Source organism: Saccopteryx bilineata, chromosome 3 (genome assembly GCF_036850765.1).
Source record: "Saccopteryx bilineata isolate mSacBil1 chromosome 3, mSacBil1_pri_phased_curated, whole genome shotgun sequence".
Classification (NCBI taxonomy): domain Eukaryota; kingdom Metazoa; phylum Chordata; class Mammalia; order Chiroptera; family Emballonuridae; genus Saccopteryx; species Saccopteryx bilineata.
The window spans coordinates 76,077,573-76,091,096 of NC_089492.1; the positions used below are offsets into that span (position 1 = coordinate 76,077,573).

Genomic DNA, 13,524 nt, shown 5'->3' on the forward strand with positions numbered 1-13,524 from the left:
CAGGACTAAATGACACACATATCTCTATCTAGTAAGTCACTTTGGAACTTGTTTTATTTCTTTGACTCACACTCTTTCTAGTCCCTAGAACAGTCTGGAAGGCCAATGTTAGAGAGGAGTCGGTTACACTTGAGAATTAGGGGGAAAGTGCCTTATTTACTACAAAAAAAAGTTGCAGAATCATCTTCATTGCCTTTCTATTTCCCTCCCCAGACAAAAGGAGCAAAAGCGTCCTTTACAATTTCCAAAAACAGTGTGTGGTCGGGGGACCTACGCAGGTGTCGCGGTCACATCTTGCCATCCTTTGGCAATGTTCTGTTTCAGCTCCTGCAGTGAACTGATCCCAAGTTTCCTCTTGATCTCTGCGAGGTGCTTCTCTTTTGCTGCTAAGACCTGAGACAGAGTCTGGATTTCTTCTTCCACCTGCAAGGAGGAGGTTGGGGTAAGAAGACAGTACGGTCATTCGATAAGATTATTAGTACAAAACTACACTTGAAATTCTCGATTTATTTTGAAACATTTTTTGATTCATTTATCTGTCTCTTTAAAGAGAACATAGGACATGTTGTTAAGTAAACTGGTTACATGCTCATTTCTCCTGGGAAGAGGGGCTTCTCTTATCTCTTCCACCGTATTTCCATGTTGAGTTGTCCGCAACCTTTTCCCCTGCCCCCACACTTCCTTTCTCAGCTGTCTCATGGAGGCTCTCTACACAGATAGAAGTCAAATTATTCTAACATCCTCCCTCCTGACTTCTGGTGCACATTTCTTGCTGGACAGTTCTACTTGAATGCCCATAAAAACTTATATTTGCATACTAAATCAAACTAGTCTCCATCCCCCACCAAAACACAATATTCAACTTCTTTGCATATTTCATGTGAGTTTATACAGGAAATGTCAGTCCCAGTGCCTGCCGAAGCCACAGCCATAATAAGTAAATCAAACTGTCTCCCCTAAAGGTCCCTGCAGAAGTCCCCTGTGAGCCCCTTGCTGCTAACTGACCAGCCTTTAGTGAAGTGGATAGAAGTGGGCCCTTGATCCAAGGACCACCACCCCATCAAGTGGCCAAAACCAGAGATGTGCCTGGTGTGAAAAGAGATGCTGACTCATCAGAGTCTCATTCATTCGAGAATCTCACTGGAGACACTGACATGACATGGAGGAGAGCCAGAAAGGCTTGGATCAGGAAGCCCTGAGTGCAGACGGGTCACAGTGAGATTAAAATGTGTCGGGGAAAGCTCAACTGCACTTAAGGACAGCCAAAATCTAGGCCAGGAAACCAGAGAAAAAGGGCAGATTCCCAAAGAGAAAAAAAATGCTCTTTTGTCCGAGGAAGATAAAAACTGGATCCCTAAAGTATATTCGTTAATATTCAGACCCACAGAAAGATGCTTCTCCAGGCTGGTTGCAAAGCCACATTCTCAACGCTGACCTGCACGACACGTCTATGACTGCAAAGACAACATGGCCTTTAAAACAACATAATCATGCTGTTAAGTAAACCGTTTCACTGCTCATTAAATCTTTTAGAGGACATGAAGCAAAGAAGAATAGTACTCAAGAAAAGGAAAGAAGGATAAATCAAATTTAATGTGGCTGCCCACCAAATAGAATAAAGGATAACATAACTCCAGGACAGCATTAATTTGAATGCAGGTGCAGAACAAAGATAATCCTCTGTCAGATGGAACCTCACCTATTATACTGAAGTGTGGAAAAGAAAGGCTCTTAACATGAATAACTTTTGTCAAAACTTACTTTCTCTAAAACAAAGAGACTTATAGCAGAACTTACTATTCCTGGCCTTGAGGCCAGTCTCCCAGACTGTGGCCTTGGGCTAGCTTTGTAAGGACACAGGTGTCCTCAGAATGTTTCTCCCTAAATTAACCCTATAGTTACACATTGTAAGAAAGCTTGTTTCACTGCTTTGTTTTACTGCTATGCTTTCTCCCCTCCCCATTCTCAATCAGTATATAATTCCACCTATAAAACCTAACTCCAAAATGCAGTCGAGGTCTTGATTTGAAGGGCTTCGGCCTCCGTGTGGTCTGCATAGCTGGCTAATTAAAAGACTCCTTAATTTCTTAATTTGGTTAATTGATTGATTGTGTGGCAGGATGTCTTATCTTGCTGTTCCAATACAACATATATAACAATACCAACTTTTGAAGTCACATTTTAAAAGCACTTTTGACAAAGTGGAATAGGAAAAGAGAAAGGCAAAAATCTGAATGAATAAATAAATAAATGAAGTTAAGAATCAAGAACATTAAATAATTTTCCCTAAGTCACCAAACTAATAATGTAAGAATCAAAATTTCAACCCAGGTTGTCTGACTCCATGTCTCAGTTTACTGGCTAATTCTTATCACAGCTCATTATTCGGTTTCCAAAACTCTTTCTTTCCCCAAACTCCAAATCTTCAGATATGTCAAAGAATAGACATAAATGCTAAGTTTTTGACCCTTTGACATTCTCTGAAGTATTAACCTCCCCTAATGAAAGAAAGATCACTGTAAATCTTTCTGAACAGCACATAACCCAGTGTATTCCTCACTTTCTTGGTTAGATTGTGCTGAGTGTATTCCTGTCTTTCTTGGTTAGATTGTGCTGCTAACATGAGCTCAACCATATGAGCAAACCATAATAACTACAGTGCCTTAATTAAAAAAAATACATGTGTTCGATTTATTATATAGTCATTATATTATGTATTTTCAATATACTATATGCACCTTAAAAGAATAAAGGAGAGCATAATTAGGAATCTCTGATATAAGTAAAACCAGTAAGTGGAAAAGTTACTACAAAGCTACAGTAATCAAGACTGTGCAGCACTTGGCATAAGAATAGACATATTGATCAATGGGACATGGTTGAGAATCTAGAAGTAACCCATACATTCATGGTCAATTGGTTTTCAACAAGGTACAAAAACAATTGAGTGGGAAAGAATAGCTTTACCCACAAAGTTGTTGGGACAACTTGATTTCCATGCACAGGAATAAAGTTGGACCCCTAAATCAGACTAAATACAACATTTACCTCAAAATGGATTCAAAATCTAAATGTAAGAGCTAAACGATAAACCTCTCAGGAGAAAACACAGGGGTAAATCTTCACAGCCCTGGATGTGATACCTAAAGAACAAGCAACCCCCCCAAAAAAATACTAGATAAACTAGTTTTTTATTTTAAATCAAAATTTAAAACTGCTGTACTTCAAAGGGCACATCATGTAAAAAGTAAAAAGATAACTGACAGAACAAGGACAATATCTGCAAATAACATATCTGACAAGGGCTTAGTATCTGGAATATATAACGAACACTTACAACTCAATGAGAGGACAAGTAATCCGATTGGAAATGGACAAAGGTCTAAACACAGTAGTTCCCCCTTGTAAGGTACTCCCCGCCCCCCCAGAAGGAAGGAAGGGGCCGGAGCCACGAAGTGTGGAATAACAAAGGCTTTATTGAGTACAGAGAGCATCCGCCAGGGGAGGTTCCTTGGCCCCGAGGAAAGATGGAGGCCAGGGAAGTCGCAAGTGGTGACCCGCGTGGGAGATATTTAAAGGGTCCCTAGGGTGGTCGAGCTAATATGAAATCTCACTGGCTGACAAGCAATCGCTTTTTTCCAAAGGGTTCCTGGGAAGTTTCTTTTGGCCCACTTGGTTGTGGGCGGTCCTAGCCAAAGTTCGCAGGTCTGACCTTTCCCATTATCCACCGACCTTAGACCCCTTATCCATGGTTTCACTGTTACCCATGGTAAACCACAGTCTGAAAACATTAAATGGAAAATTCCAGAAATCAACATTTCTTAAGCTTTAAATTGCATGCCATTCTGAGTAGTGTGATGAAATCTCACGCCATCCCACCCCACCCCATCCGGGATGTGATTCATCCTTTTTTCCCAGTATCTCCACGCTGCAGACGCTCCTCGCCCATTAGTCACTGACTAGGCACCTGGATTATCAGATTGACTGTATGGCAGGACTTGTGTCCAAGTCACCCTTATGTTTACTTCTTAATGGTCCTAAAGTACAGGAGTAATGATGCTGACAATTCAGATACACCAAAAAGAAGCCGCAAAGCGCTTCCTTTACGTGAAAAGGTGAGTACAGTATGGTAAGATAGTCTAAGAAAGGCAAGACACCACACTCACATGACTTTAGCATATTGTTATAATTTATTATTGCTAATCTCTTAATGTATCTAATTTATAAGTTAAACTTTATCATAGATATGTGTGTATTAGAAAAAGCATAGTATACATAGGGTTCGCAACTATCCACATTTTCAGGCATCCCTGGGGGGTCTTGGAACCTGTCCCCAATGGATAAAGGGGGATTACTAGAGATATTTTACCAAAGAAGTTATACAAATGGCCAGTAATCATATGCAAAGATACTCAATACCATTCATTAGTAATTAGAAAAATTAATGAGATTGATCAACCTTCAACCTCACTAGGTTGCCTTTAATCAAAAAAATGCACGAAGTGTTGGTAAGGATGTATAGAAATTGGAGACCTCATATATTGCTGGTGAAAATGTAAACTGGTGCAATTAGGCAGCAAAAATGGGCAGTTCCTCAAAAAGTTAAATGTGTATTGACCATATGACACAACCTAAATGTCCATCAACTAATGAATAGGTAAACAAAATATAGTGTGTATCTATGCAATGGAATGTTATTCAGCCACAAAAAAAGGAATGAGGCACTGATATGTACCACAACACGGATAAACTTTAAAAACATTATATTAAGTGAAAGAAGCAAGTCACAAAAAAACACATCTTGTCTGATTCCGTGAATATGAAACACGCAGCACAGGCAAACTGATGGAGACAGAGAGTAGGTCGGAGGCTGCCAGGTGCTGGGAGAGGAAGGAGGAACAGTGACTCCAATGGGAAACAGTGCTTATTTGGGGGGCAGGAAAATGTTTACTAGTGGTGACAGTAGCGACAGTTGTCCAGCAGTGTGAATATCCATAAACCACTGAATTGTAAACTTTAAAAGGATGAATTTGATGGTATGTAAATTATATCTCAAAAAGAAGTAAAAAAACCGAGTAGGAGGGATTTTTTTAATCTCCATTTTATTTCATTTTCTACAACTATTTCAAGCAGTGACTCTGATGTAAAACCTTTCCAAAGTAAAAACTATTATTTGTTTTAAGGGTAAACAACTCTTGTTATATCTAATTACTACTATCACATCCTAGTATTATTATAATCATGAAGAAAAGTTAGTATACCTGCCATATCTCATGAAGTTTTTTAAAAATTAGAATAAACTTCTGATAAAGCACAGATACTACAGAAATAAAAGGGTAGTTAAGTGCACAAGCACCAGAGTTCATAAAGACCTGTGGTAAGACTCCATGCTGCAGTGTGTCACCTGTGACTTTACCCTTCAAAATCGTGGATTAAGCACTGGTCTCTTGCATTTGACACCTAAAACAGTCTCCAAAGGATTGCCACTTAGCAAACAGTCTGTAGGAATTAGGTGTTATAACTATTTAAAATATATGATTGATACTGAAATAATAATATTGAGAGCTGGAAAGGTTTTGGAAATTGCTCTCATGTGCTGTGAGAAATCTCTGGAAAGGTTTTGGAAATTGCTCTCATGTGCTGTGAGAAATCTCTGGGAGCATTTTGGCCTGGTTGGTGTCCATAGGAATAGCTGTGTATCCTTAAAAACCATTAGCACTGCTTCCAGAAATTTCTCCTAAAAAACTAATTAAAGAAGCACTAATTAAAAAAGTATATGCAAGTATTTCCATCACAATAGTGTTCCTACTAGCAAAAATAGAAACAATCCAAGTGCTTTTAATGATAATATGCTCATTAATTAAAAATGAGCTTGCAGCAATTAAAAAATGAGGTTATAGAAGATTATTTACTGGCATAAAAATGTTTTTGAAATTCAGTATTAAATGGGGAAAAGTTATAGATGTTTATATTAATGCCTTCTTAAACTAAAGAACTATTTATAACAATACAAACATAGATAAAGTCTATAAATTTATGTTTTTAACCAATGTTACTCCCAAAAAATATAATACAAAAGTAAAATAAGAGTGAGGATATATCTAGGGGAAAAACGTAAAAATAAAATTTACATAGTATTATTTTAAAAATATTTTTAGAGAGTGACAAAAAGAGAGAAAAAGAGAGGGAGGAGAGAGAGGGAGAAGCATCAACTTATAGTTGCTTCACTTTAGTTGTCCACTGATTGCTTCTCCTATGTGCCTTGACTGGGGGACTCAAGCAGAACCAGTGACCCCTTACTCAAGCCAGCAACCTTTGAGTTCACGCCAGCAACCTTGGAATCATATCGATGATCTCACACTCAAGCTGACAATCCAGTGCTAAAGCTGGTAAGCCCACACTCAAGCCAACAACCCCAGGGTTTTGAACCAGGGCCCTCAGCATCCCAGGTCAACTCTGTATCCACTGCACCACCACCATTCAGGCAAAACATTGTATTAAAAAAAAAATCTGGAAACAGATCATCTAAAGCTTTCATATCTTAAGTATTTTCGATTGTCTTTAGCATTTTTTGTTTCTGAAATAAACATATCACATATGGAAAACATACTTTTGTTTATTTTCTTAGGCATGCACTCAATACTCAGTATTTTAAATTCTTACTCTCCTTGTAGAGTCATCACCAACCTGCCTCACACGTCCTCTCCCACCTTGTTCATAAAACCTTGTGTGAAGAAAGAGAGAACAGAGGGAAGGTCAGTAAGGAAGCAGCACTGGGACAAGACCATGAGTGCACTGGATCCGACACATGCGTATAGAACAGGTCAACCCAGAGAGTAGAAGATGTGTTCTTCTCAAATGCATATGGAGCATTCTCCAGGAGAGAGCACATGTTGGGCAAAAAAATATCAAGTCTTGATAAATTTAAAATTGTATAAAGTATTTTCTCCAAGCCCAAAGGAATACAACAAGAAATAAAAAACAAAAGAAAAACTGGAAAATTCAAAATATATAAAAATTAAACCACGTACTCTTAACCACCAAGGGGTTAAAAAAGAAATCACAGCAGATACGAAAAAAAATATTTAAGCATATTTCAGAGATACTGTGGGTTTGGTTCCAGACTACCACAATAAAGTGAGTCTTGAAACAAAGTGAGTTCTCATCCTTTTACTGATGGAGGATCCTGCTTTCAATTTGTACAAAATGCAACATCTGTGAAGTGCAATAACGTGGGGCACATTAAAAGAAGGTCGTCTATTTACTATGTCTACTATGACCAAGTAGGATTTATATTAAGAATGCAAGGATCATTCAACATATGAAAATCAATGTAATAGACCACGTTAATTGAATAAAGAGAAAAAATGCATAACCATTTTAATAAGTTCAGAAAATCATTTGAAAAAACCCAACAGCTTTTCATGATAAAAAAAAAAACAAAACACTGAACAAATCAGGAATAGAAGGAAATTTCCTCAATATGAGCAAGTGCATTTATAAAAGCTGAAAGCTAATGTCACACTCAATGGTGAAAGACGGAAAGCTTTCCCCCTAAGATTCTGAACAAGACACAGATGCTCACTTTCACCACTGCTCTTCAACATCATCCTTAATATTTCAGCCAAAGCAACAGGCAAGAAAAATAAACAGAAGGCATCTGTTATGAAAAGAAAGAGTAAAATTATGCAGATGACATTCTAAGTAATCTATAAAATGTCTATTAGAGCTAAAAAAAAATTTCAGAAAAGCTATAGCATACAAGATTAACATACAAAATGTAGCCATATTCTTGTACAATGGCAATGAAATATCTGGAAAAAAAATTAAGAAAATTTCATTTATAATCACATCAGAAAGAATAAAATACTTAGGAATAAATGTATCCGAGGAGGTATAAGACATGTACACTAAAAACTCAAGACATTGGTAAAAGAAATTAAAGAAGACCTAAATAAATGAAAAGGCATTCCATGTTCATGGATTGGAAGAGTTAATACTGTTAAAAAGGCAATACTCCCTTGATTGTCCAATCAATTTACATATTCAATAAAAGCTCCTTCAAAATCCCAATGGCATTAGTGGGGGTAAGAAAAGTAGACCTTAACATTCATATGGAATTGCAGGGATCCTAAGTAACAATTTTGAAAAAGAAGAAAAAGGGTAAATAACTTACATTTTCCAATTCCTTTGTTTTTTTTGTTTGTTTTTTTTTTGTTTTGTTTTTTCTTTCTGAAGCTGGAAACGGGGAGAGACAGTCAGACAGACTCCCGCATGCGCCCAACCGAGATCCACTTGGCACACCCACCAGGGGCGACTCTGGGGAGTCGCTCTGCCGCGACCAGAGCCACTCTAGCGCCTGGGGCAGAGGCCAAGGAGCCATCCCCAGCGCCCGGGCCATCTTTGCTCCAATGGAGCCTTGGCTGTGGGAGGGGAAGAGAGAGACAGAGAGGAAGGAGGGGGAGGGGGTGGAGAAGCAAATGGGCTCTTCTCCTATGTGCCCTGGCCGGGAATCGAACCCGGGTCCCCCGCACGCCAGGCCGACGCTCTACCGCTGAGCCAACCAGCCAGGGCACATTTTCCAACTCCAAAACTTCCTACAAAGCTACAGTAATTAAAACAGTGTGGTATTCTCAGAAGGAAAGACAAGTAGATGAATTTAACAGAATGAAGAGTCCAGAAATAAACTCTGATCTACAGTCAACTGATTTATGACAATGATGCTAAGTGCATTTGTTGAGGATAGTCTTTTCAAGAACTGGTTCAGGAAAAACTAAATATTCATATGTAAAAGAATGAAATTGGATCTCTATCACAAATCATATACAAAACTAACTAAAAAACAGATCGAAGCCTTAAATATAAGAACTACAAGTCTTAGAAAAAAACATAGGGGAAAATCTTTATAATCTGAGTTTTGGAAATGGGTTCTTAGGTATTACACCAAAACATAAGCAAAGAAAAACACAACTGGACTTCATCAAAATGTAAAACTTTCATGCATGAAAACACTGCAGAAAGTGAAAAGTCAACATACCAAATATCTGCAAATCATACACTTGCAAATCACATAAAGAGCTCTTATCTCAACAATAAAAATACCAGAAAAAGCCCAATTATTATAAAACTGGGCAAAGGATTTGAATAAACATTTCTCTAAAGAAGATACACAAATGGGCAGTGGTGCAGTGGATACAGCATCGGACTGGGATGTGGAGGACCCAGGTTCAAGACCCCGAGGTCACCAGCTTGAGCATGGGCTCATTTGGTTTGAGCAGGGTACACCAGCGTGAGCCCAAGGTCTCTGGCTCAAGCAAGGGTTCACTCGGTCTGCTGTAGCCCCTGGCAAGGCACATATGAGAAATCAATCAATGAACAACTAAGAAACCGCAGCCGAGAATTGATGTTTCTCATCTCCTCTCCCTTCCTGTCTGTCTGTCCCTATCTGTTCCTATCTCTGACTCTCTCTGTCTCTGCCACAAAAAAAAAAAAAAAGATACACAAATGGCTAATAAGCACATGAAAAGATGCTCAGTATCATTAGTCACTAGGGAATACAAATCTAAACCAAAATGAAACATCACAATACTCACTAGGATGGTTATAATGAAAAAGACAGAAAGTAACAAGTGTTGGCAGCAAGGATGTATTGAAATTGTTGATGTCCTCCCTATGGAAAACAGTTTTGACGATTCCCCCCAAAAGTCATATGGAATTACCATATGACATAGCATTTCCACTTCTAAGTATATTGCTAAAGGAATTGAAAACAGGTATTTAAATTTCTGTAAGAGTCAAAAGGCATAAACCACCCAAATGTCTATCAATGGATGAATGGAAAATATTGTAGATATAGACAACAGAGTATCATTCAGCTGTGAAAAGCAGAAAAGTACCAACACATGCTACATGAGGATGAACCTCACAAACAGGCTAAGTGGAAGAAACCAGATAAAAAGGTCACATGTTGTAAAATTCTATTTATATGAAGTATCCAGGCCCTGGCCGGTTGGCTCAGCGGTAGAGCGTCGGCCTGGTGTGCGGGGGACCCGGGTTCAATTCCCGGCCAGGGCACATAGGAGAGGAGCCCATTTGCTTCTCCACCCCCCCTCCTTCCTCTCTGTCTCTCTCTTCCCCTCCCGCAGCCAAGGCTCCATTGGAGCAAAGATGGCCCGGGCGCTGGGGATGGCTCCTTGGCCTCTGACCCAGGCGCTAGAGTGGCTCTGGTCGCGGCAGAGCGACGCGCCGGAGGGGCAGAGCATCGCCCCCTGGTGGGCAGAGCATCGCCCCTGGTGGGCGTGCCGGGTGGATCTCAGTTGGGCGCATGCGGGAGTCTGTCTGACTGTCTCTCCCCGTTTCCAGCTTCAGAAAAATACAAAAAAAAAAAAAAAAAAAATACCAAAGCCCAAGCTAGTTCCTGGCACCTGCATCTCTGGGCTGAAAAAAAAAAAATATATATATATATATATATATATATATATATATGAAGTATCCAGAATAGGTCAATCCATAGAAATATTGATAGGTTATTAGAGGCTGAGGGAGGGAAATGGGGAGGGGGGCGCCGCTTAATGAAGACGAGTGTCCTCTGGGGTTGCTGAAAATGTTTTGAAACTACATGGAGGTGACAATTGTACAACATTATGAATGGGATAAATGCCACTGAATTGTACAGTTTATAATAGTTAACTGACAGAGGGAGAGAGAGAGAGAGAGAATGAGAAGGTTGAAAGGTGCCTATATCCAAAACACCACCAAGGGCAGAACAAAGTCACTAATGTAGACAAAAAGCCAAGTGTGTTAAATGTAGGAAGATCCCTAAACAGACACCCACCAACACCCCTCCTCCATTTCCTCTTTCTCCCCCTACTGCCCAGACCCTCTTTACCCATACACACCTCTTCTCAGCTTTCTCCCATCCCTGTCCTCATCTCTAGGACAGGTGAGCACACTGCTGTCTCCCCTGGGACTGACTATGAGATACTACCATGTGCTTTAGAAAAACAAACGATACTATATTTGGAGTGAAAAGCAGTACTTCCCTTACCTTTTCGAGCTCTCTCCTCAGCTCCTCTTGCTCCTCCTCCGACAGGACCTCTGTGGCATTGATTGTAGCAGCAACATCCTCCCCTGCCTCGGGTACTGGGTCTGTTCTCAGTAGACCTTGATGGGGTTGCAAAAAAAAAGTCTGTAAGATAGGAAAGCCAAGTACAGTTTTCCTTTGCGCTCCTCCACTGCCCCAGCCAGCCCCATGCCAAGGAAGTCAGACCCTCGCATCATCTATCTGCACCTGAAAATGACTCAGCTTCCCCAGAAAGGGCTCCAGACAAGTTGGTGCTGACCATGAAGCACCACCAGCTTAAACTTTGCCAAAACACCAATCTAGAGAGTATAGCATTCACTCAGCTTCTGTTCACATCCTGTCACGATACCATCACTGAAAAGCAGAAGAGTGAAGAGGTCAGATAGGATCTTGGCAAGGCTTGAAAGGCTGAACTAGTGTCAGCATGACTAGTAATTCACAGAAAGCAAGCCAGGGGGCTCACAGTGTCCTCAGCCTCCTTCCGTTGTTAGAGCCAACTCTGAACAACCTGGGTGAGGAAGAAATCCCCAGCAAACTCAGTGCCTCAAGTCTTATTCTAGTTCTTTCCATTAGTTACTGGATGTAGGAAACACCTTCTTGTAGCTTTTTAAACACACACACACACACACACACACACACACACACACACACACAGACACGGTGGGACAAAAGTAGATTTACAGTTGTGAGTATGCAAAACAGTTTGTTCTTATATTATTATTTATTAATGCATTATTTTTCAAATGCACACTGTAAAGCTACTTTTGCCATTCCCTATACATCTATATACAAATATAGATACGATGCAGATACCCTTAAAATTCCTAATGTGTGTATTCAGAGAAAAGAACAGCGACCACGCAAAGGCTTCCACATTACTTAAGACCAGTTCCAATGGTACCTGCGCCCTTGGACCAGAGCCAGCGTCTCCCGCCCATCAGGAAGAATGCGGTATTTCCAGCATTCCTAGAGAACTCCAGGGAGGCGGCCACCTCTCAAACACCACCACCCCCTCCTCTGCCCACCCAACCATGCACAGGCAACGGTGAGGCCAGGAGGCCCCCACACCCTGGCTGCACCAAAAAACTCAATATGTACAATTTTAATACTTTAATGCAATCATTTGTAAAACTCAAAGTTAATTCAAAGAATCCAAGATGAACAAAATATCCCAATTTTAAATCAACAGGCTCAATGGTGTTGATTTTTTTTCTTTTGCCACAGGCTCCAAAATAGCATGACACAGCACAGTTCCTGATCTCTTCTTGATCAAACTTTTGGTATTTGGTTTATCATGGGTTTCTTCACTTTACTTTTAATTTTTAAAGCTGCCACATTAACAGATGATTTACCCTGGTCACTGAGCTTCTGGGTGCCCCCTTAAATCCTACACCCTTGTCACAGTCTGACCCGTCCATTCCCATGCCACAGGTCGGTGTTCTTGTGGTCTCCCGTGGCAGCAGATGTGTTTACATAGGGGATCAGAGGAAGGTCGCCCCTCTTCATGCCGTGAACATTAAAGCCAAGGTTGTCCCCCACTCCACCCTCACATCCATTTCTGAGAAACGCTAGTTCAGCTGCAGCAGCTAGGAGGTGTCAGCCCAAAGCAAGATGTCCACTGCAGATGACGGACTTGGCAACCAGGTAGAGAGGAGAAAGAGAGAGAGTGACAGACTGTTCAACAAGGGGCCAGTGCTGGGGCCAACCTGAGAGGAGGGGCCAAATCAATGACATGACCTGTGCATAAGTCCTGTAAAAGGGACAAAGACTCTTGTGTACTGTATATTAACTGCATAAAGGTAGTTGGTAATTACAATAACATTAATTGCTGGCATAACAGTGTCAAACAAGTATCTGCCTGAACGGTGTTTACAGAATTGTTAAAGGCATCAAAGCAATGCTGATGAAGCAATGTGAACCCACAAACCCGGGGTGGCAAACAGACCAGGATTAAGCTCTCTGCTGGGGAGACCACATGGAGCAGGTACAATCAGGGATGGTGAGGCTTAGAGAACAATTGCTCCCATAGGGCCCTCTGAAACAGCTTTGAACGGGCTGCCTGACTAATGTTTCTATGCTAAAGCAGAGTGCATCTCACTCCCCAGCTTAAAACCCTTTAGTCGTCCCCTATGGCATTCAGGACAAAATTCAACCCCATAGATTAGCACACAGGCCTCAGTGGGCCCATCCCCCGCTATGTGGCAGGGGCACCTCGAACTCCAACTCCAGACAATTCAAACTGTGGGCAAGGTCACCAGGTTAAGTTACAAAGGAGTATGAGATAAGGACACAGGTAGCAACCACACAGGCAATATAGAAAGAACCACAGTAGAGTTCCTTATAAGCATTAGTTATTTTTCAGTTGTGCTTAGATCTTTCAAGTTTTCCAATGAGAATATGACAACCCCCCCAAAAAAAAACCAAAATTCAGATGCTAAATG

General features: G+C 40.6%; 1 protein-coding gene across 7 annotated transcripts in view; it reads right to left on the reverse strand.

Annotated features, from left to right (window-relative positions):
* Window positions 1–13,524, reverse strand: part of TPD52 (tumor protein D52) — a 100,300-nt gene that overhangs the window by 14,434 nt on the left and 72,342 nt on the right. For all 7 annotated transcript variants that reach the window (XM_066266375.1, XM_066266368.1, XM_066266370.1 and 4 more), the window contains exons 2-3: window positions 11,048–11,163; window positions 275–423 (exon numbers count right to left, since the gene is read on the reverse strand). In XM_066266375.1, coding sequence (XP_066122472.1) covers window positions 275–423; window positions 11,048–11,163 — 265 coding nt within the window. The remainder of the gene's footprint in view (window positions 1–274; window positions 424–11,047; window positions 11,164–13,524) is intronic.